At 39.2% G+C, this 24,026-nt stretch overlaps 2 protein-coding genes across 3 annotated transcripts in view; both read left to right on the top strand.

Moving 5' to 3' along the window:
• LOC145440867 (uncharacterized) overlaps nucleotides 1–22,105 on the top strand; it is a 44,539-nt gene extending 22,434 nt beyond the window's left edge. Inside the window, exons 2-8 of one of the 2 annotated variants that reach the window (XM_080318637.1) lie at nucleotides 18,192–18,510; nucleotides 19,273–19,424; nucleotides 19,483–19,934; nucleotides 20,365–20,466; nucleotides 20,805–20,860; nucleotides 20,944–21,107; nucleotides 21,802–22,105. In XM_080318637.1, the coding sequence (XP_080174763.1) occupies nucleotides 18,462–18,510; nucleotides 19,273–19,424; nucleotides 19,483–19,934; nucleotides 20,365–20,466; nucleotides 20,805–20,860; nucleotides 20,944–21,107; nucleotides 21,802–22,041 (1,215 nt within the window). In that variant the 5' untranslated portion in view covers nucleotides 18,192–18,461 and the 3' untranslated portion in view covers nucleotides 22,042–22,105. Of the gene's footprint in view, nucleotides 1–15,740; nucleotides 15,886–18,191; nucleotides 18,511–19,272; nucleotides 19,425–19,482; nucleotides 19,935–20,364; nucleotides 20,467–20,804; nucleotides 20,861–20,943; nucleotides 21,108–21,801 lie in introns of those variants that run through there. The other variant, XM_080318636.1, reaches the window with a different exon arrangement.
• LOC145440866 (uncharacterized) overlaps nucleotides 1–24,026 on the top strand; it is a 194,380-nt gene that overhangs the window by 1,233 nt on the left and 169,121 nt on the right. Inside the window, exon 2 of the mRNA XM_080318634.1 lies at nucleotides 399–499. Coding sequence (XP_080174760.1) covers nucleotides 399–499 — 101 coding nt within the window. The remainder of the gene's footprint in view (nucleotides 1–398; nucleotides 500–24,026) is intronic.

Here is a 24,026-nt window from a genome sequence, read left to right as displayed (position 1 = left end):
CCATTCGCAAACATATGTTGGATAAACGTGCTTGTGCGAAAAATTATCGAGGTGACACTTTCATTTATGTGCCTTGGAGTCGACCTCTATCAAAATACACCAGCCAAGGCTGTGTCAACAAAATGAGTTCGTGCACCTTCTAAAAATTATACATTGAACGCTCTCTTAGTCGAAATTTCATGTTGGTGACGTCATATTTTGTGATACAATTGTTGATATTCAATGTTCCTTCCAATTATCCACTAGTTGCTGACCATTACTCCTGACGAGTGTCAGCCGAAAATATTCGGATTCATTTCAATATGATTATTCTATTAAAATACAATATTACGCGTACCGCGTTATCCATAATATTGGTAGTTGGCATGTTAAGGCGCAGACACATTTATACATCTTAGGTTCCGCGAATGTGAAGGACATCTCCGCACCAGTGAAACTCCATTTGTACAGCTTCCTGTCGCGAATAGGATCCATTCACGGTCGGATTTTGACAGCAGACGTAAGTATACTCTGGATTTTTGGAGGAAATTTCCAGATATGGAAATGGGTGGTTTGACCCCATCTGTAATTGATTTGACTCCTTTCCGTCTTACTACGTGGTTTGAAAATCTTGTGGTGCTGTCAGAGTTTTAAATTTCATCAGAAACTGTTCAAAGCCCTAATAGGGACATATACAATATGCATACAATATGCATATACAATATGATTATTTATTTTCAATCATCTCTACCTCTGCTCTGTAACCCTTGCCAATTCTTCATCTACTGCAATCCTGTAATCTGACTTCTTCATGGATTGCATAGGAATAACAATTTGACTGCATTACTGAAATTTCAAAAATTTACTCCAATCTCGCCATTTTCCTTCGGGGGCAGGTTGCTTCCCGGATTATGTGTGTATTTACCGGTTTTACTGTGAATAAAGAATATAATAATAATAATATTACAACCAGTCGCGTGTAACCTCCACCACAAAAACAATAACATCCACACCATATCGTTGAAATATCGAATCTAACCGCATGGAACGACCACCGCAATTGCCCAGCACCAAGTTCAACATTAATATTCGGCATGATCGCGCAGCGCACGTCCCTTGAAGAGTTTTAGTCAGACTGTGAACTGGTAGTGGTGAGCCACAAGAGCATTTGGGACGGATTATATGGTTGAAGATAGTCTTGATCCTATTCAAGGTTGTGCCCACGTCGCAAGGTTAAGAGCAACATGTCATCCTCTGATCTCAAGTTTTGACTTGAGTCAAGTCGAGGCATGTTCAGTTCAGTGTTCACTTTGTCGTCGAGTCAACGAGAGGTGGGTTGCTGTGTGTAATGTTGTCGAGGTTAGCCGTCCGCGTCACCGCATGGCTAACACTAAAATTATATATCAATGTCGATTATTTGCTGATAAGCGATTATGAAGAATTCATCGTATCTCTGATGCCAGACAATTTTTCAATCGGAACGTAAAGTAAGGCGATATAATTAACTATTATTGAATCGCTCAGCATGCAATGACCAACACAATGGCAAGATTCAGTTGCGCTAACAATTGATTGTCTTTAAACTGTCTTTTTACTGCGTCACATTGCGTAATTTTATTTCCATAATTCAAGTCTTGCAAGAAAGCTGCTTGTAACTAAATTAAGGTGAACTCAAAAGGAAACTTGGTCACGGGATATTCTCAAATAGATTCAGGATAGATGTTTCATGCTATATATTCTATATTCATCAAGATCATGCAGCGGGTAAGATACGCGCGTCAAGCAGATATTCTCCGTGTCGCATTAATGCTCCATATCCAAGAAGGGCAATTGCTCGGGAGTAGTTAGTATGATCGCTCGCGAACTAGCGTGGGGTTCTTATGGGCGGGGTGGCGAGCGGCTGGAAAACCGGGGGTGGCGAGCGGCTCTTATTTCTTATGGCGGGGGTGGCGAGCGGCTATTGCGTCTTATGGCGGGGGTGGCGAGCGGCTCTTATTTCTTATGAGCGGGGTGGCGAGTGGCTGGAAAACCGGGGGTGGCAAGCGGCTTTTATGTCTTATGGCGGGGGTCGCGAACGGCTATTGTGTCTTGTGGTCGCACGGTAACCCTTTTCAGCATAGACAGCGGTCGCACGCGGCTTCGTTGTTGGCATGTCGTACTTCGTGTTGAATTCGCGAACTAGCGTGGGGCTCTTATGGGTGCGGCGGTGACTCGCCTGGAAACTCGTGGTGGTGACTCGCCTTTTCAGACCCCCCTCTCGGCGGTGAGTCGCCATGTGTTCTTATGGGTGCGGTCGTGACTCGCCTTTTTTGCTATAGACGGTGGCGGTGATTCGCCGTGAAAACTCGTGGTCGTGACTCGCCTTTTTTGCTATAGGCTGTGGTGGTGATTCGCCATGTATTCTTACGGGATCTGTGATGATTCACCATGTGTTCTTATGGGTGCGGTCGTGATTCGTACTTTCAGACATATCTCGCGTGGTGTTGAATAGTCACCAACAATAACCGCACAAACGGAAACGTGGCTTGTTGTGAGGATTTACGCAGTGCGTGCGACAGACGGCGATTCGAATATCAACAATAGTCGCGTTCGCAAACCAACACTTCAAAAAGATGTGAAATATTTGTAAAATCCTACGATCGCTCACAAGATACCACTTCCGGCATATCGATCTATCACTCAATACACAACCGAAGTTGAATTGTAATTGAATGCGTAAATTTATCACCTCGACATCAAAATTCGAAAACAACAACTTGACGCTTTATGTTCTCACTCTAATTTCATGATAAGTGTAATAAGTGCCGAATAACAGATACATCACCGGCGAGACTTGAATACCAACAAATTGTCACTCATTTCTATTCTAGCCGTAATCCTTTGTGAAGTTAACGCCTATTCAAAAAGGTGTGAAATAGTTTGCAAAACCCCGCGATCACTGACAAGATAATGTCTCGGACATACCCATCTTTCACGACTTGGTGTCATAGCCATGCCGATCGCTCACGCGGTGAAATTTTAGTAATCAGTTTGTCACAGAACTAGATTTCACTGGTAAGATTTAATAAATACCGACTATCAGAACCATCAGTGTGGGTAACTTGAATAGCAACAAATTGTCACTTATTTCCGACGGGAAATTCACTAAACCGCAGTACATTGTGTGATTTTGAAAAACAGATGTTTGCGCTTGCGTTTAGATATGTGCGACCCACTAACTACATCCGTTTTGCGAACACGGCTTGTTTGAGGATTACGCGCGCACCCTATATTTCGAATGACCTGCGCGCTGAATTTTTTCCTGTGCAGCTGTTTCGTGCTACAGTATACTGGACTATCGTATGGATTATTACACTAATCCAGTCAGTGCGAAATAGTTTGCTAAATCTAGTAATCAGTCGCATGGTGTTACTTTAGTAATTAGTTTACCATAGAACCGGCGTAGCCGGTGATTCGAATACCGACAAATTTTCACTTATTTCTGACCCAACCCTAATCCTCTGTGAAGTTGACGCTTATTCAAAAAGGTGTGAAATAATTGTAAAATCCTAATCCGAAACCGATTATTTTGACTTTGGCGTAGTGTGCATTGAAATAGGATTGACAAACATGACTAGCAACTTCCCCACAGTCACGTTTCGATATTATACACACATTGATTCGAAACAAGTAATGTAACATTACAACTCTATTCCCGATCCAGCTTTCCGTTTGTCAAAGAGACATTTTAACATCTTACCATACTCAAAAGAATTATTCACAACATTAACAAGTGTTTAAAATCTAGTTTTCACTTACTTGGCTATATCAGTACAACTCGCAAACTTGAATTAATTCATCTGGTTGTATTCATAGGACCGATAATTTTTATCCAACTGTAAAGGTCGTTATACTATTCTGTAAGACAGAGTATTTACTAATGGGTGCATATACGATTTGACTTGGGCATATTATATTTTGAGTATACGAGATTTGAGTGTCAGAACAATAACTGAGAATTAAATTAGCACAATTGAATCCGTATATGACAGCGTAAAAGATATTGGAATGTCAGCAACTCTTTACGGTAATAGTTACAAACACAATAACTAATCTACCCAGGAAACAAGTCATGATCATTCCTGAAATCAACACGCACGCGGCAACTGACTTGAGTTAACCGCGAAACACCATCAAGTTTTAAATCCGCTTGCAGCTGACGGATTATTCAAATGCATCGATGGAGAATATTATTGAACTCGTCGGTATTGTTACTTCAACAAATTACACCGACTGCGAAAGTTAATATCGAATGGTAAGACTTGATCACATATTTGTTGATCACAGACATGACAAAAAAAAAAACATTACCGAGATTTTATAAACTAGTCATATTACTCTACACATCTATCAATGTCAAAATGCGAGTCATCCAATTTTTCTACTAAAGTAACATTGCACTTTCGGATTCGAATTCGGTATAGTCATACAAATTGTATTAAATCCAACATCAAAACAAAAGGATTTTTTTTTTAGTTTATTGAAATCAAATCATTCGTCTTCGACTTGTGCTTTTCTAGATTACCCGCGACAATTCGTTTCGAGTGAGTTGTAACCAAAGTCGAGATATCTTTGTGTCCACAGATATGGAAGATGAATATAGCTAACACAATCACGAATCGACGTTTCAGAGTATTTCACGGATGTAATAAACTTGTTAGTGTCACCTATCTAAAAGTATGCATGCGTTCGATTTCCATACCGACTGTTGCGATGTTTAGGATTCACTTACAATAACCACGGGCGAGGATTTAACATCAATGTCGTTACTGTCGGAATTCGCAACAGAGAATTGAAACATTACACAGTGTGAAAATATCTCTTTGATATCAAAGCACTATGCCAAGTACACGATTAATACTCAACTCCGCTCACACTTTCTATAGAACATGCTAAATGTAAAATATCGCGAGGTTGCAAAACTTTGATCATTACAAAAGTAAATTGTGACATGTTTGTTAGATGCATCCAATTCAACTAGAAGTGTCTAGTGCCCAACACTCGTAATATCAAAAAAGTACTTGCTACACTATAATTCACTAAACGTGTTTTGTATTGTTGTTCATTTGTAGTATTGAATGTTTTTTTGAACCCTCAAATAATAATTCCCGACATGAAACTAAGTCGCCGAAAGTCGTTACCATCACAAAGATACAATGTGCACGATGTTTGTCAAATGTGTCCTACCTGGTCAACAGAAAACAATTTTCACTCACTCGAAATGAAACCAATGTGATGGTCTCCATTCCATATTTTGTTTGTGTCAAATACTTTGCAATGAACACATTTGCGTGGTTGAGCTTTGCCATCATCAAGCTGTCATTTGTATCGTTTAATTAACCGACATTTAGCGATTGGTGAACATACCGAACGATACACAGTCACTTCGAAATACTCCGTTGATCGTAATTTCCATCATCATAATAATCGAAGTACAATTGTTTCGAATCGCTAGAGTGGTTGAGCTTTACATCATCAGACTGCCATCTGTACATCAAGAATACATCCGACTTGTAACTGGGTCGTTTACCTAACCGAGTTGTATGCACAGTTTGATATTTAGCGATTGCAGAACATACCATTTCGAAATACTGCGTTGATCTCAATTCCTTTGTCGTGATAATCGAAGTATATTTGTTTCGATTTCATAAAAACCAACTTTTCTATGACATGATAAATTTTTGAAAAGTTATACTTAGAAGGTTGGTGCATATCGCGAAAAATAATATACCACCCATATTGATATTGCTACTCCATTGATCGGTATTTTCACGCGAGTCGATTTTCAAATGAGTAAAATTTATTACATGAGTTTCTCCGCTTAATGTAAATGAAAACTCAGTCGTCTTTTAACATCACAAAGACATTGATAAAAAGTAAGCAATCAAACACAACACTTTGTACGACACTAATTATTGTTCCACACATCTCATTTCATACTAAGTGTATACGAAAGATATTCATGATGCACGAAAATATTCGCTCATGCTACAAACCTGTACAATGATTGGTGGTGTAAGGCCAGCACAATTGTGGTATCCATCCGAGTTTAGTTAACACAAATTTATTACAACAGAGCCACGTAAACTTTCGTGAAAGAAAAGCACACTCACTTTCAGAGGGTTATGTCAATGCCATAGCAGTAAATCAAAAATATTCCTAACCCTTTGCACACCGGTGACAAATCATCCAACAAACATTTTTTGTGAGTCGAATTGTTGTTCAGTGTCAAGTCTACCTGTTGAAAAGTGCATTAAAACAACACAGTCACAATTCAATTAAAACCACGAGTCTATTTTCATTTCGTCACATACAGAAAAATAAATTTTCTTTCCTCAACACATACTTGTAACCAATCGCTTTCATTAAACACACAACTCCATAAAAGTATTTACTTTCTACAACATAGACATTCCGATGTAGTCAAGAAATATTAAAACGGACACGACACGACTGAATGCAAGGGGATAGAAGTCTATCGCATCGATTTACATGTGGTCTTCGCTACGGTTTCAAAAAACGAATCATCTATTTTGCATTGGTCGAGACCGAGCGAGCCAGTTACATGTATTCGCGGTAATGATTTTTCTTGTCATATGCGAATGATAGGGTTACTGTCAAATCTACATACAACAATCTTCTGACGATCATAATAGCAATTTCATTTTCCGCCCCTTCATAATTGTACAACTCGGTAACTACGTTTAACAAGACCAATCACACTACCGGCGTTGAACACAAGATACCTATCCAAGTAAAAATATCATTCTGGTTTGGACAACTGACGTTTACCTGTGTGAAATTATCATTTTCACTTGGAGGTCCACCGTTACTAACTAAAATACCATTGTCCTTTGGAGATTTATCGTTTACCCAGTGTAACAATCCCCTTTTCACTTGGAAATCTATTTTTGGCCTGAATAACAAACCTCTTTTCACTTGGAAATCTATTTTTGCCCTGGATAACAAACCTTTTTTATTTTGAAATATATTTTTTCTCTTGGTAACAAACCTTTTTCACTTGGAAATATATTTTTTCTCTTGGTAATAAGCCTTTTTCACTTGGAAATATATTTTTTCTCTGAGTAACAAACCTTTTTCACTTGGGAATATATTTTTTCTCTGGTTAACAAACCTTTTTCACTTGGAAATATATTTTTTCTCTGGGTAACAAACCTTTTTCACTTGGAAATATATTTTTTCCCCGGGTAACAAACCTTTTTCACTGAGCAACAAACCTTTTTCACTTGCAAATATATTTTTTCCCCGGGTAACAAACCTTTTTCCCTGAGCAACAAACCTTTTTCACTTGCAAATATATTTTTTCCTGGGTAACAAACCTTTTTCACTTGGAAATATATATTTTTTCCCTGGGTAACAAACCTTTTTCGCTTGGAAATATATTTTTCCCTGGGTTACAAACCTTTTTCACTTGGTGATCCGTCGTTTACCTGAGTAAAAATATCATTTTCCTTTGGGGATCTGGCGTTTACCCAGTGTAACAATACATTTTCTCTTGGTCATCTAGCTTTTCCTAGAGTAACAAAACCATTTTCATTTTGAAATCTGACAACCACCCCGACAATTTGATATTTTTGTATTTTCTTACAGCGAACAGCGACAAAATATACACCAACAACGACTCCGATACATTTGTCTAATCAAATATCCACTTGTGTTGGTGCATCCCATCAAAATCGTCGGTTACCCACATGCAATGCGCTCTTGTACAGAGAAATGCATGTTTTGGAAAATTGGACAATAGACTTCGATAGTTCTGTGATGTCCGGGTTCGTGCTTTGGATTTTCCAGAGTCAAAATGTCTGAATAAAACACCTCCTTGACGATGGTTGGTATGTGGATAACGGTGTTCGGAAAACGGTTGGATTTATGTCACCCATCGCGATAACAATTCCAGGTCGAGTTTTCCCCCGCGCGTTTACTATATTGTGTCTTTATTGGTCAATGTATGTCTCGACATTCAGTTTGAAATCGGAAACCCTGATAAGTATGTAACCGGATCCGGATATCAACTCTGATTCGATAAACCAATGAACAATATTCAAAGTAAACATGTTACATTCCACGAAAAAATACCATCCAGACATACGTCACGCTTGTTTGCCCACACCAGTATACGCGCAAATGGAGGTGTGTGACATTGCATGCAATGTGTTGGTATACAAACATCGGGGAGTAAGCCTTCGATCCACAGACATTATCATAGCCGGTAATTTTGATGCAGATCGAATGTCACCCGATAACAATACCAATAAGCCACATTGCAATGACTCTGAGTCAATCTGAAGCGTGACATACAGACACACAAACACCGAACCGTAACATGGGTTATTCGCACGACGGTGAAAGTGAACTATACAGCATATACCAATAGAGCGTTCACAGTCGAATATGCGAACCACGCACAATCACATACCCTGGTTTTGTTGGATATGTACGAAACCAATAAATCGATACATTTCTGTTCCTTCTACGTCAATAATACAAGCGTCATTCCAATGCATCGCTCGAATTTAAGGTTCGTCGGGTGTAAAATCCATGTCAAATAACACCAAAGTGTGCTTTCCGTGTTTTATTATTTCCACCGACGCTTCTTGTCTGTGTCGTAACACTATGGTGCGGGGAGTTGAAAAACGGCGGATTGTGAAACGGATTGACATGACCAACAGAATCGACGTCAATAGCCTTGTGACGATGTCTTTTCAAAATGATACCGATCTCTTGTGGCGATGACCGTTTCGAAATGTCACCGGACGAACTGAATCCTTACGATGATGTGTTTTATGATTGCGTGTGAAATCGCGAGGTAGTGTTCTATTGTGGTGTACGATTGCAGTCTTCATTCCACAGAAACACACCTTATTGGATCACAGTATCAGTCCGAGATTTGCACGATATTTATCCGGAGTCGTTATGTGGGAGTAGCGACATCCATTGATCGTGACTGAAAGACTGATCACAATCATTTCGAGCACCGTACTTCGATAGTTCACCTAGATCAAACGCTGTAGGTTCAGCCGAAAACTTCGGTGTCGACAACACGGTGGATATTGACCGATGTATCCAATTGATCTGGGTGGTCTGTCCGGAGATAGGGTCATGACTATCTTGTAATGTTGCAACACGATAACACCATCGAATAAATCAGTGAACGGTGTCGAAATATCGATGTAATAGCGCGGACTCAGAGTCATTGCAATGTGGCTTATTGGTATGACATTGTTATCGGGTGTGATGACATTCGATCTACATCAAAATTACCGACTATGATAATGTCTGTGGATCGATGTTTGTATACCAACACATTGCATGCAATGTCACACACCTCCATTTGCGCGTATACTGGTGTGGGCAAACAAGCGTGACGTATGTCTGGATGGTATTTTTTCGTGGAATGTAACATGTTTACTTTGAATATTGTTCATTGGTTTATCGAATCAGAGTTGATATCCGGATCCGGTTACATACTTATCAGGGTTTCCGATTTCAAACTGAATGTCGAGACATACATTGACCAATAAAGACACAATATAGTAAACGCGCGGGGGAAAACTCGACCTGGAATTGTTATCGCGATGGGTGACATAAATCCAACCGTTTTCCGAACACCGTTATCCACATACCAACCATCGTCAAGGAGGTGTTTTATTCAGACATTTTGACTCTGGAAAATCCAAAGCACGAACCCGGACATCACAGAACTATCGAAGTCTATTGTCCAATTTTCCAAAACATGCATTTTTCTGTACAAGAGCGCATTGCATGTGGGTAACCGACGATTTTGATGGGATGCACCAACACAAGTGGATATTTGATTAGACAAATGTATCGGAGTCGTTGTTGGTGTATATTTTGTCGCTGTTCGCTGTAAGAAAATACAAAAATATCAAATTGTCGGGGTGGTTGTCAGATTTCAAAATGAAAATGGTTTTGTTACTCTAGGAAAAGCTAGATGACCAAGAGAAAATGTATTGTTACACTGGGTAAACGCCAGATCCCCAAAGGAAAATGATATTTTTACTCAGGTAAACGACGGATCACCAAGTGAAAAAGGTTTGTAACCCAGGGAAAAATATATTTCCAAGCGAAAAAGGTTTGTTACCCAGGGAAAAAATATATATTTCCAAGTAAAAAAGGTTTGTTACCCAGGAAAAAATATATTTGCAAGTGAAAAAGGTTTGTTGCTCAGGGAAAAAGGTTTGTTACCCGGGGAAAAAATATATTTCCAAGTGAAAAAGGTTTGTTACCCAGAGAAAAAATATATTTCCAAGTGAAAAAGGTTTGTTAACCAGAGAAAAAATATATTCCCAAGTGAAAAAGGTTTGTTACTCAGAGAAAAAATATATTTCCAAGTGAAAAAGGTTTATTACCAAGAGAAAAAATATATTTCCAAGTGAAAAAGGTTTGTTACTCAGAGAAAAAATATATTTCCAAGTGAAAAAGGCTTATTACCAAGAGAAAAAATATATTTCCAAGTGAAAAAGGTTTGTTACCAAGAGAAAAAATATATTTCAAAATAAAAAAGGTTTGTTATCCAGGGCAAAAATAGATTTCCAAGTGAAAAGAGGTTTGTTATTCAGGCCAAAAATAGATTTCCAAGTGAAAAGGGGATTGTTACACTGGGTAAACGATAAATCTCCAAAGGACAATGGTATTTTAGTTAGTAACGGTGGACCTCCAAGTGAAAATGATAATTTCACACAGGTAAACGTCAGTTGTCCAAACCAGAATGATATTTTTACTTGGATAGGTATCTTGTGTTCAACGCCGGTAGTGTGATTGGTCTTGTTAAACGTAGTTACCGAGTTGTACAATTATGAAGGGGCGGAAAATGAAATTGCTATTATGATCGTCAGAAGATTGTTGTATGTAGATTTGACAGTAACCCTATCATTCGCATATGACAAGAAAAATCATTACCGCGAATACATGTAACTGGCTCGCTCGGTCTCGACCAATGCAAAATAGATGATTCGTTTTTTGAAACCGTAGCGAAGACCACATGTAAATCGATGCGATAGACTTCTATCCCCTTGCATTCAGTCGTGTCGTGTCCGTTTTAATATTTCTTGACTACATCGGAATGTCTATGTTGTAGAAAGTAAATACTTTTATGGAGTTGTGTGTTTAATGAAAGCGATTGGTTACAAGTATGTGTTGAGGAAAGAAAATTTATTTTTCTGTATGTGACGAAATGAAAATAGACTCGTGGTTTTAATTGAATTGTGACTGTGTTGTTTTAATGCACTTTTCAACAGGTAGACTTGACACTGAACAACAATTCGACTCACAAAAAATGTTTGTTGGATGATTTGTCACCGGTGTGCAAAGGGTTAGGAATATTTTTGATTTACTGCTATGGCATTGACATAACCCTCTGAAAGTGAGTGTGCTTTTCTTTCACGAAAGTTTACGTGGCTCTGTTGTAATAAATTTGTGTTAACTAAACTCGGATGGATACCACAATTGTGCTGGCCTTACACCACCAATCATTGTACAGGTTTGTAGCATGAGCGAATATTTTCGTGCATCATGAATATCTTTCGTATACACTTAGTATGAAATGAGATGTGTGGAACAATAATTAGTGTCGTACAAAGTGTTGTGTTTGATTGCTTACTTTTTATCAATGTCTTTGTGATGTTAAAAGACGACTGAGTTTTCATTTACATTAAGCGGAGAAACTCATGTAATAAATTTTACTCATTTGAAAATCGACTCGCGTGAAAATACCGATCAATGGAGTAGCAATATCAATATGGGTGGTATATTATTTTTCGCGATATGCACCAACCTTCTAAGTATAACTTTTCAAAAATTTATCATGTCATAGAAAAGTTGGTTTTTATGAAATCGAAACAAATATACTTCGATTATCACGACAAAGGAATTGAGATCAACGCAGTATTTCGAAATGGTATGTTCTGCAATCGCTAAATATCAAACTGTGCATACAACTCGGTTAGGTAAACGACCCAGTTACAAGTCGGATGTATTCTTGATGTACAGATGGCAGTCTGATGATGTAAAGCTCAACCACTCTAGCGATTCGAAACAATTGTACTTCGATTATTATGATGATGGAAATTACGATCAACGGAGTATTTCGAAGTGACTGTGTATCGTTCGGTATGTTCACCAATCGCTAAATGTCGGTTAATTAAACGATACAAATGACAGCTTGATGATGGCAAAGCTCAACCACGCAAATGTGTTCATTGCAAAGTATTTGACACAAACAAAATATCGAATGGAGACCATCACATTGGTTTCATTTCGAGTGAGTGAAAATTGTTTTCTGTTGACCAGGTAGGACACATTTGACAAACATCGTGCACATTGTATCTTTGTGATGGTAACGACTTTCGGCGACTTAGTTTCATGTCGGGAATTATTATTTGAGGGTTCAAAAAAACATTCAATACTACAAATGAACAACAATACAAAACACGTTTAGTGAATTATAGTGTAGCAAGTACTTTTTTGATATTACGAGTGTTGGGCACTAGACACTTCTAGTTGAATTGGATGCATCTAACAAACATGTCACAATTTACTTTTGTAATGATCAAAGTTTTGCAACCTCGCGATATTTTACATTTAGCATGTTCTATAGAAAGTGTGAACGGAGTTGAGTATTAATCGTGTACTTGGCATAGTGCTTTGATATCAAAGAGATATTTTCACACTGTGTAATGTTTCAATTCTCTGTTGCGAATTCCGACAGTAACGACATTGATGTTAAATCCTCGCCCGTGGTTATTGTAAGTGAATCCTAAACATCGCAACAGTCGGTATGGAAATCGAACGCATGCATACTTTTAGATAGGTGACACTAACAAGTTTATTACATCCGTGAAATACTCTGAAACGTCGATTCGTGATTGTGTTAGCTATATTCATCTTCCATATCTGTGGACACAAAGATATCTCGACTTTGGTTACAACTCACTCGAAACGAATTGTCGCGGGTAATCTAGAAAAGCACAAGTCGAAGACGAATGATTTGATTTCAATAAACTAAAAAAAAATCCTTTTGTTTTGATGTTGGATTTAATACAATTTGTTTGACTATACCGAATTCGAATCCGAAAGTGCAATGTTACTTTAGTAGAAAAATTGGATGACTCGCATTTTGACATTGATAGATGTGTAGAGTAATATGACTAGTTTATAAAATCTCGGTAATGTTTTTTTTTTTGTCATGTCTGTGATCAACAAATATGTGATCAAGTCTTACCATTCGATATTAACTTTCGCAGTCGGTGTAATTTGTTGAAGTAACAATACCGACGAGTTCAATAATATTCTCCATCGATGCATTCGAATAATCCGTCAGCTGCAAGCGGATTTAAAACTTGATGGTGTTTCGCGGTTAACTCAAGTCAGTTGCCGCGTGCGTGTTGATTTCAGGAATGATCATGACTTGTTTCCTGGGTAGATTAGTTATTGTGTTTGTAACTATTACCGTAAAGAGTTGCTGACATTCCAATATCTTTTACGCTGTCATATACGGATTCAATTGTGCTAATTTAATTCTCAGTTATTGTTCTGACACTCAAATCTCGTATACTCAAAATATAATATGCCCAAGTCAAATCGTATATGCACCCATTAGTAAATACTCTGTCTTACAGAATAGTATAACGACCTTTACAGTTGGATAAAAATTATCGGTCCTATGAATACAACCAGATGAATTAATTCAAGTTTGCGAGTTGTACTGATATAGCCAAGTAAGTGAAAACTAGATTTTAAACACTTGTTAATGTTGTGAATAATTCTTTTGAGTATGGTAAGATGTTAAAATGTCTCTTTGACAAACGGAAAGCTGGATCGGGAATAGAGTTGTAATGTTACATTACTTGTTTCGAATCAATGTGTGTATAATATCGAAACGTGACTGTGGGGAAGTTGCTAGTCATGTTTGTCAATCCTATTTCAATGCACACTACGCCAAAGTCAAAATAATCGGTTTCGGATTAGGATTTTACAATTATTTCACACCTTTTTGAATAAGCGTCAACTTCACAGAGGATTAGGGTTGGGTCAGAAATAAGTGAAAATTTGTCGGTATTCGAATCACCGGCTACGCCGGTTCTATGGTAAACTAATTACTAAAGTAACACCATGCGACTGATTACTAGATTTAGCAAACTATTTCGCACTGACTGGATTAGTGTAATAATCCATACGATAGTCCAGTATACTGTAGCACGAAACAGCTGCACAGGAAAAAATTCAGCGCGCAGGTCATTCGAAATATAGGGTGCGCGCGTAATCCTCACAACAAGCCGTGTTCGCAAAACGGATGTAGTTAGTGGGTCGCACATATCTAAACGCAAGCGCAAACATCTGTTTTTCAAAATCACACAATGTACTGCGGTTTAGTGAATTTCCCGTCGGAAATAAGTGACAATTTGTTGCTATTCAAGTTACCCACACTGATGGTTCTGATAGTCGGTATTTATTAAATCTTACCAGTGAAATCTAGTTCTGTGACAAACTGATTACTAAAATTTCACCGCGTGAGCGATCGGCATGGCTATGACACCAAGTCGTGAAAGATGGGTATGTCCGAGACATTATCTTGTCAGTGATCGCGGGGTTTTGCAAACTATTTCACACCTTTTTGAATAGGCGTTAACTTCACAAAGGATTACGGCTAGAATAGAAATGAGTGACAATTTGTTGGTATTCAAGTCTCGCCGGTGATGTATCTGTTATTCGGCACTTATTACACTTATCATGAAATTAGAGTGAGAACATAAAGCGTCAAGTTGTTGTTTTCGAATTTTGATGTCGAGGTGATAAATTTACGCATTCAATTACAATTCAACTTCGGTTGTGTATTGAGTGATAGATCGATATGCCGGAAGTGGTATCTTGTGAGCGATCGTAGGATTTTACAAATATTTCACATCTTTTTGAAGTGTTGGTTTGCGAACGCGACTATTGTTGATATTCGAATCGCCGTCTGTCGCACGCACTGCGTAAATCCCCACAACAAGCCACGTTTCCGTTTGTGCGGTTATTGTTGGTGACTATTCAACACCACGCGAGAGATGTCTGAAAGTACGAATCACGACCGCACCCATAAGAACACATGGTGAATCATCACAGATCCCGTAAGAATACATGGCGAATCACCACCACAGCCTATAGCAAAAAAGGCGAGTCACGACCACGAGTTTTCACGGCGAATCACCGCCACCGTCTATAGCAAAAAAGGCGAGTCACGACCGCACCCATAAGAACACATGGCGACTCACCGCCGAGAGGGGGGTCTGAAAAGGCGAGTCACCACCACGAGTTTCCAGGCGAGTCACCGCCGCACCCATAAGAGCCCCACGCTAGTTCGCGAATTCAACACGAAGTACGACATGCCAACAACGAAGCCGCGTGCGACCGCTGTCTATGCTGAAAAGGGTTACCGTGCGACCACAAGACACAATAGCCGTTCGCGACCCCCGCCATAAGACATAAAAGCCGCTTGCCACCCCCGGTTTTCCAGCCACTCGCCACCCCGCTCATAAGAAATAAGAGCCGCTCGCCACCCCCGCCATAAGACGCAATAGCCGCTCGCCACCCCCGCCATAAGAAATAAGAGCCGCTCGCCACCCCCGGTTTTCCAGCCGCTCGCCACCCCGCCCATAAGAACCCCACGCTAGTTCGCGAGCGATCATACTAACTACTCTCGGGAACCAAATATGCTTGGTACTGGAAGACGCAGGCATCTTTTATATGCCGGGAACATCCCAGCGTGTCGGGAATTCTCAATTCATGACCGATGTCTTCAAAGACAATCTCGCATCAGACGATCGGAGACAAACTTAAACAAAAATGGTATCCCTTCATTCTTTTATTAATTAGTACCCGATCAGGTTCGGAGCTCAATACCTATTAGGCTCTTTTGATTACATTACGCCCACTATCAAGTCGTTCCGGTGTTAACATGATCTCGAATGCCAGTCGATTTGTAACTTCGGTATTAGGTGATACCGACTAATCTGAGTGATTACCCGGTGATTATGAAATGATTGCCTGAATTATTGTTATGCATATGTATGATGGTGTGACATGCACGTTTACGTGTGTGAGTAGGCCTACTTATATGTACTTTGATTTGTTATGTAAGCCAATTAGCACATCTGAAGGGTCACAGTTGGAACTGCTCTGATGCAGCCGTGATTGTCTGCATGGATATCGTGTTATGAACCGACAATTCACACCGAGGTAAGTTATCTTTGGAGCTTCCACTTCTGAGACAGTAATTACTGCTCTTGGGAACAGTGTCACTCATCGTTATGTGGACGATTTTCAAAGCTAAAGCAATATGTTTCTTCATTGTCCCTCTGGTGAATAATGAGATGTTCTTGACATCAATTCCTTGATTCCTATATATTGAGGTCAGACAACACTATTGTGGTAACAGTTCGGAACACCGTTGTAGGCAGGCTTAGATAGTTTTTATACAGGTTCTACAAAATGTTCAGATTGGTCGCATTAATGTAATATCGTTTGTAGGGCTGGGCAAAATCGAGTACCTGAGTTATGTGAATCACGCATTACGCTGCAAGTCCAGACGAGTATTCGAGTATCACTCACTATAACGTCACAACAGGATGTACTATGTCAACCTTCACATATGTACGTTAGGGCTCTTCAAAAATGACTTTTTTTTCTCAAATCGTACTGGCTACTTGATAAAATTGTTGAGTTACCTAATTTAAGCCTACACACAAAATTTGGTTCAATTTCAACCAGTAACCGCTTTGCTACAGGAGAAGAAAGTTTCTATTTATTATATAAAAATAAATAATAAAAAATTTGAAAGTCTTCTGTTCACCCCAAGAAAGTGTTAGGCTGTCTATAGAAACGATGCTTACCAAATTTGGTTCAATTCCGACCGGTGGAATCGGAGTTATTGCCGTCGAAAAATTTGGATTTGAATAAAATAGTATTTACGGGGACCGATTCTTTGTTTATTTATTATAATTGTGCTCACCGTAAATACTATTTATTCAAATCCAAATTTTTCGACGGCAATAACTCCGTTGGAATTAAACCAAATTTGATGAGCATCGTTTCTATATACAGCCTAACACTTTCATGGGGTGAACAGAAAATTTTCAAATTTTTTAATATTTATTTTTATATAGTAAATAGAAACTTTCTTCTCCTGTTGCAAAGCGGTTACTGGTTGAAATTGAACCAAATTTTGTGTGTAGGCTTAAATTAGGTAACCTAACAATTTTATCAAGTAGCCAGTACGATTTGGAAAAAAAGTCATGTTTGAAGAGCCCTTAATGCATGTTTTATGCCACCACAAAGGACATAATGCCTGCTATCCGTCATATTAAAGATACTTTGATATTTTTTCGACCATATCGATTTCATTGCACTTCTTGACAATGTTGTGGAATGATCATGACTTCGGAAATGTGTTATTTCCAGTAACGTTCGTAGCTTTGTACTATGTCTGGTATCCTTCGACACGACCAATCAAGGTTTCAAGGCTTCCTCAGTGGAAAATAGCATCAGAAGTATAATTATCGTTCGTAAATTAACTTTCAGTTGCGCGTAGCGTATAATTTCAGTACTCGAAAAAATCGTTTTTTACTTCTCGACTCGAATCATTAAAATTAATACTCGATTAATATTCGAGTTCTCGAATCATAGTGCCCAGCCCAAGTCCTTAGTAGTTACAGGCTAATAGAATTCTTCCATGGGACTGTTCTGGACCCGCGTATGTAGGTTTTAAATGATTGTGATTAATGTAATGTATACTGGAGCCCATATTCGGCTATTCCGGCAATTTCTTATGTCTGTTGTAGACACATTTTCATCACTGAAAATCTTAGCCAAGCCTAAAAAGTTCGTGTCATTCGCCGCGTTCTAATAACTGATTGCATGCTTTGCCTGTAAATAGCAACTTTGAGAGAGAAAGATTAAAACTACGTCGAATCATTCAATTCCAGGCCGTGCTATTGACCGAAGAAACGAGGGAAATGTAGAGTACAGTGACATATATGGTCACAAGGTATTGTGAGCAATCTGAGCATCCTTATAATCAGTATGAAGACAAATGCTAATGAACAGTTTAACAGTGTTCAATGAACACCCCTTGATGCTTTGAACGGTCATGATAGTCAGATGGAACTGGTCAGTGGTCATCCGTGCTATCGCGTATCTCACATCATTACAACTTCATCTACATCATTTTTCATAAAGATTTGGCGGCAGGCGCTATTACTAGGTCAACTATGATCAGATTTACTGGCGAATTGTCGTCATACAGATGCAGCGCGCACCTGCTTTGCGATAAGTTTAATTAGGATTTGCAGACTGTTACGTAGCACTGTAATTAATGATAATAATAAACGAGATACTGAAATTAAAGAGGAACAAATGGTTATATAATGCTAGTCACGCGGTTTTATCTCGTTAAGGTGTCGAATGCACGACAAGGTAAGATATTACTGCCAAGTGCTAGCTGGGGTCCTCGATTTATAATTTCCGAGGGTAAATGTCGAACCTGCGGAGCGGTCCGACGCGTTTCTGTTCAGGTATTGGAATCGTGTCTCCGACTCCCCGTGCATCACAAACCTTTGACAAAAGCTACCACTTACATTGCTACAATACATATTATCCACCTTCGAGCAGAATTATAGTCCAAACAAGCGTGGAAGATAATTTACATTGATAGTCTATATTAGGCTTACCATATTTTGGAAAATTAAAAAGAGGACACTTTTTCAGAAATTTGAGACTTGCAAAACCGGAGAAGAATTCTTAAAAACCGGTGAAAATTCCCACTTTGTGATCGGTTGACTAAAAAAAAGGTCATCTTTCCGCTCAGAGCTCAAAATACCGTTTTTCTCTCCGCATTGCTACGTAGATGACTAAAAAAAAGTCAACTTTTCGCTCAGAGCTAAAATCACCGTTTTTCACTCCGAAATACCCGCCGCAGCGTCACTTCTGTGCTAATTTACGGCATATCACTCGCAATTTGCTCTAAATCTGACCTAAATTTTCAAAAAAGAGGACAAAATCTCAAAAAAGAGGACAAATCCTCTTAAAAGACAACGTATGGTAACCCTAGTCTATATAGCATGCATTGTATGCGCAATAAATCTGAGTTTTTGTGGCAATACGGTTGGGATTCAACTGCAAATTTTGATTTGTTAACGTAACTGTTTTGTTAACGCGATACCATATATATGTTTGCAGATCGCATAAAATCAGTTAGCCAGCTCGAGAATATCCGTCCCGCCACAAGCCACTGCAACAATATGTTACTCATCGAATCCGATCGTAACACAAAGAAAAAGAGATCTCCAACCCCGCCACCTACGCAATATCGCACTACCAAGTTGGACGAAGTAAATATAAAATACACTTTATTCGGTGCAGCAATAACGAAATTAATTTTGGTTTCAGCTCAGCGAGTTCCATACTCGCCAGACCCCGCTTGCCGTAGGAAATGAGGCGATCCTGCAATTATTATCAACAAGCAGAAGGTTTGGCTCCATTGGAAACTTGAGTGCTTGCCGAAAAGTCAGCAAAAGTACCAGGATCGTTACCGGCATCTCGAAATTCCTGTCAAAATCTCACAAAAAAGGCTCAGGCCTCGGGGATGGTGCTAACACGAATCATGTTGTCCGCGACTTGAATGTTCACGATGAAGGCAAAGAAAACGGAAAAACGCAACCTGCTTTGGCGAATATTCATACTGCCCCGGACATCAAGTCTTCTCCCGCGAAGCATCTTATAGCGCAGCCTAAGACTGGATTATCTCGAAAAGAGAGTGGCGTATTCACCAGCGCGGAACCATGGGACGAAATACATCTGTTCCCAATTAATGACGCAGCTCGTGATTCTCATTTCATCTTGTAAGACATACTTGGATTTTCTATACATCGAATGTTCATGTATTGCCTTTCCACCTGCCTGTAGTCGCCCGTTCTAATTCAGACCACTCGGTTTCTGTCACATGGTACCCGCACTGTCCATATACAATGCATATTGTCCAGCTGTTGAGATGCATTCGATCACAAACGTAAATAAGCGTACATAGAATGGACCCTTATTTTATACGCGTCACAATCTTACACATGGAAATCTATTTGATGTGATAGCCGTTTCAGATAAAGTATACTGGTGTCAAGGTCAAATATAAATCCAGTTTATATTGAGCCTCTATATAAGTGGTGGGGAGCTCGCCTTCAAAAGCAGCTTACTTACATGAAAATGGCGCGTGTATCTTAGTTGTGGGGAAGGAAAAGTTACCGCGTGATGAACTATTCATCGATATATTCGTAGGGGACAAACGCAAGAAAACGAGGATTCACCAAAAGAGAGGCGGAAAAGTTTACTGCCGACGACGAAAACACCGAAAGAGACGACTCTAGAAGAAATCCCTGGGTAGGAAGGCATTTGGCTGTGATATTTACAGTATTTCATGCATTCGGTGTAAAAAGACGCCCAATAGATTTAGGCCCCATTTACGTTATCAACCTTCATGGCATTTCAGAGCTCAATTTGGATTTATTTTCATATTTTATTTGCGAAACATATAAGTTCGATGTCATTCACGAGACGTCACAGCTAAACCCGATTGAGTAACATCCTTTAGTTTGTAGCTAATTGGCGTGAGGCAAGATGCCAACTTTGGAACTGTCACTTTCATGAACGTCATGTCTCATCCCTTTCTTATAAACGTAACCTGCTTTCGATAGAATTTATATGAAGTTCAATTACAGGCTGGTGAAGCTTATTCACGAACCGCGCAATTTGAGAGAATTCCTATCAGTAAAATGTAAGTACTTTGAGACAACGACACGCGCTGACACGTTGTTTACGTCTATCGCGCGTAAAGTACCAAATCCGTATATGTGCCAGATTTGACTTGGTACTTCCGAAAATTTCTGCTGTCGGAGTTTAGCGAAGAGAACCTGGACTTCTGGCTCGAGTGTGAAACATATAAATCGAAACCGGCTACAAAACGTAAACGGCTCGCCACCAAGATCCACGAAAAGTATATCAAACCTGATGCCTTACGAGAGGTCAGTGTGAATTTTGTGTATTATATGTTCAATCAATCAATTCTGCAGCCAGCATGGATTCCGGTTGCACAACAGGTGACTGCCGCCTTAGTCGAGGTAGAATTCGGAACTACGAATTCAACAGCTAGTCCGTGGTTTAAACCTTCTTCGAAGTATCATAAATGTATTACTGCGATAGTGGAATGGATGTTGTAATGAAAACAAATTACGAATTGAGTGCATATATTTGCAGTAAACTGATAGCGAAACGAGAGATTTGACTTTCGCCACTAATCGGATTATTATTCAGCTGACCGAGCCCAGTTAAGGTAAACAAAAAGAGTTTCTATACAACTCACAAATCTCACATTAGTTTGCTTAGTATATATGTCGTCCGTCGTTTCTACCTGCAGCGTTTCTATTATTGTACCGTATACTTGAAAATTTGTTGTTGCCATACTTTATCGTCATACTTTGCCTTCTTCCTTTCACATTCGAGTCTATTATTTGAATCCCCTGGTCTGACGATAACTAGTGCAGGACAAAATCGATTACCTGAGTGATTAAATTTGGAATCTAGTCGATTTTTCAATTATATCACTCAGTATGACGTGACAACGTTACAGAAGTTCAAATATGTTCCTTTTATGCAACTACAAACAATATAATGCCAGTTCTAATCACATTAATGAATATTTGGTATTATTATGTTCAGGTTAATTTAACGTTGCAAATTCGAAGTGAAATTGAACGAAAGCTCGCCAGTCCAGACGCGACTATATTTGATGTTGCTCAAACCCACGTGTACGAAATGATGAGCAGTGGATGCTATAAACGGTTCCTCACGTCGGATATCTACGACGATTTAATGAAGAGCTTCCCGGCGTCAACTTCAAACCGTAAAAGACATTCTTATATATACCGGAGATTATCAAACAAGAAGTTGAAACATTAAATTTGTTTCTTTTGTTGGATTATTTTGGCGTATGTGATCGTCAATATATATTTGTTTCTGATTATCTGGTGGGTTATTGATTCACCGGAATCTCTATATAGGCAGACAGCAGTCGGATATGTATGATATATTAGGACTTTGCTGATTGCAATACAGATATGCAAATCACCCTATCTATATACAGTCGAATCCACCCAATTGGGACACCGGATAACCCTTTCCTCGATCAAAATACTCTGAAACAGAATAATAGTCAAAGTTGCGTGTCAAAAACTCCCGTTAATTCGTAGAATTCTACACTTAATTCGGACGTAGGCTCGCAATTCCTATCGTTTGGATGTGACACAACTAGCGATAAATCGCTCGTTTTCACATAAGATAAAATAGTGAGATAGTGATTTTGGTTAAACAACGATGATCCATGCAGTAACAATAGACTCGTATAAGAGCGTACGGCCCCACCAAATCATTTTATTTTGTGGATTTAGTCTCCGGTTCGCGTTGTTAGATTTCACATAAATGATTTTCTGTCCGTCTAAAAGCGATTAGCTTTTAATTCCTATTGGTTTGGGGGTACTGTTATCAATTGAGAATATTCGTCCAGGGTTGCCAGCTGGCTTAGTCTTGTATTTGACGAGCTACTGTACCGCGTTACACAGTAATACAACTAACCTGATGGTATAGCTCGTTTTGTGCGATCAATACCAATTAGTACAGCGTCGTATGGGTGCAGTTCATTTATTACCCGAGAGTAGAGTAATAGTAAAGCTTCGTCAGCCTTTACGCATGGTCATGAATTGAGATGAATCAGAGTCGACTGTCCTACAGCATGTTGTGTGTTATTTTGTTGCCTTTTCCGGTAGCAATGTATAAATTCTGGAAGCCGACGACGGAAATGCGCTTTAGAAGAAAAGAGCGTCTTGTCTTGCATGGATATTTTATGATATCCAGAGGTGGTCAAAGTAGACTGCGGTTCTACTCAATTGCAATTACAACTAGCTAGTGCCAAGACATAGCACAACTATACTTCAAGTACTGAGATAAGTAGTTTTGAAAAATAGATTTGATCCAGGATTCACATAATTTTAGCAGTTTATCTGACGGGGCTATACCAGGAAGATTTTTGAATGCAAATTCAAAAACACTCGCTCCATCATCAGCTCAGGTCTACGGGAATAAACGAATCTACCAACGATATTGTCGGGATAAGTTGTTGGCTTCCTCCCCAAATTGGTATGGCGTGACGTAATAAGAGTAATTTCATACAACTTGTCAAATAAACACCAAATCATTACCTCCGCGTATAACGTGTAAGTGTGGCGAGAGAACGTAGTGATATAATCCACAGCTACAACACCAATGGGTTGCGGGTACGAGTCCGACCGAGGTCGACTCTAGAGTTCCTACTCAAGTGTTGGAGGTTTATCTAAGCTCCTCCTCGCCATATCATCCGTGTAAGCGGTGTCTTATAAAAGCCTGGAAGTGGGCCGTGCTACGAGCCGGCAGCTACGGAATAAAAATGAAGAAAATTGGCCTGGTGTAAATGACCATAGTAGTCGATAAACACCATGAATACCACAAACAACAACAACAACAACAACCCAGCGTAATCTGTGGCACTGTCCAAGAAAATTACAATCTTCTTTTACAATCACGTTTAAATAAAATGACTTTCAGGGAGATAACATAGCGAAGCATTGTGTGAATGATTACAACTAATATAGGGATGTATGTTAACCTGTAAGTCAGAATAGGCTTGGCTCGATACGATTATGATTGAATTTTTCCGGGTGTGCTCACATGAACGTCGTACACGAATGCTTTCCTCTACTTCTCACTCAGAGTGATTTTCTCTTTGCAACATGCTTTTATTTGTTTCAGTAAGCCAATGAAACACGTTTATTGATAGACATAAACAAGTCATTCCGCCTTCATTTCTGTCATGTCATAGCATCGCAATCCTTTGTTGTGTGAAACCGACGAAA

This window comes from Botryllus schlosseri, chromosome 6 (genome assembly GCF_051294905.1).
Source record: "Botryllus schlosseri isolate E-star chromosome 6, Bs_hap1, whole genome shotgun sequence".
Classification (NCBI taxonomy): domain Eukaryota; kingdom Metazoa; phylum Chordata; class Ascidiacea; order Stolidobranchia; family Styelidae; genus Botryllus; species Botryllus schlosseri.
This window is presented reverse-complemented; position numbering and strand designations above follow the sequence as displayed.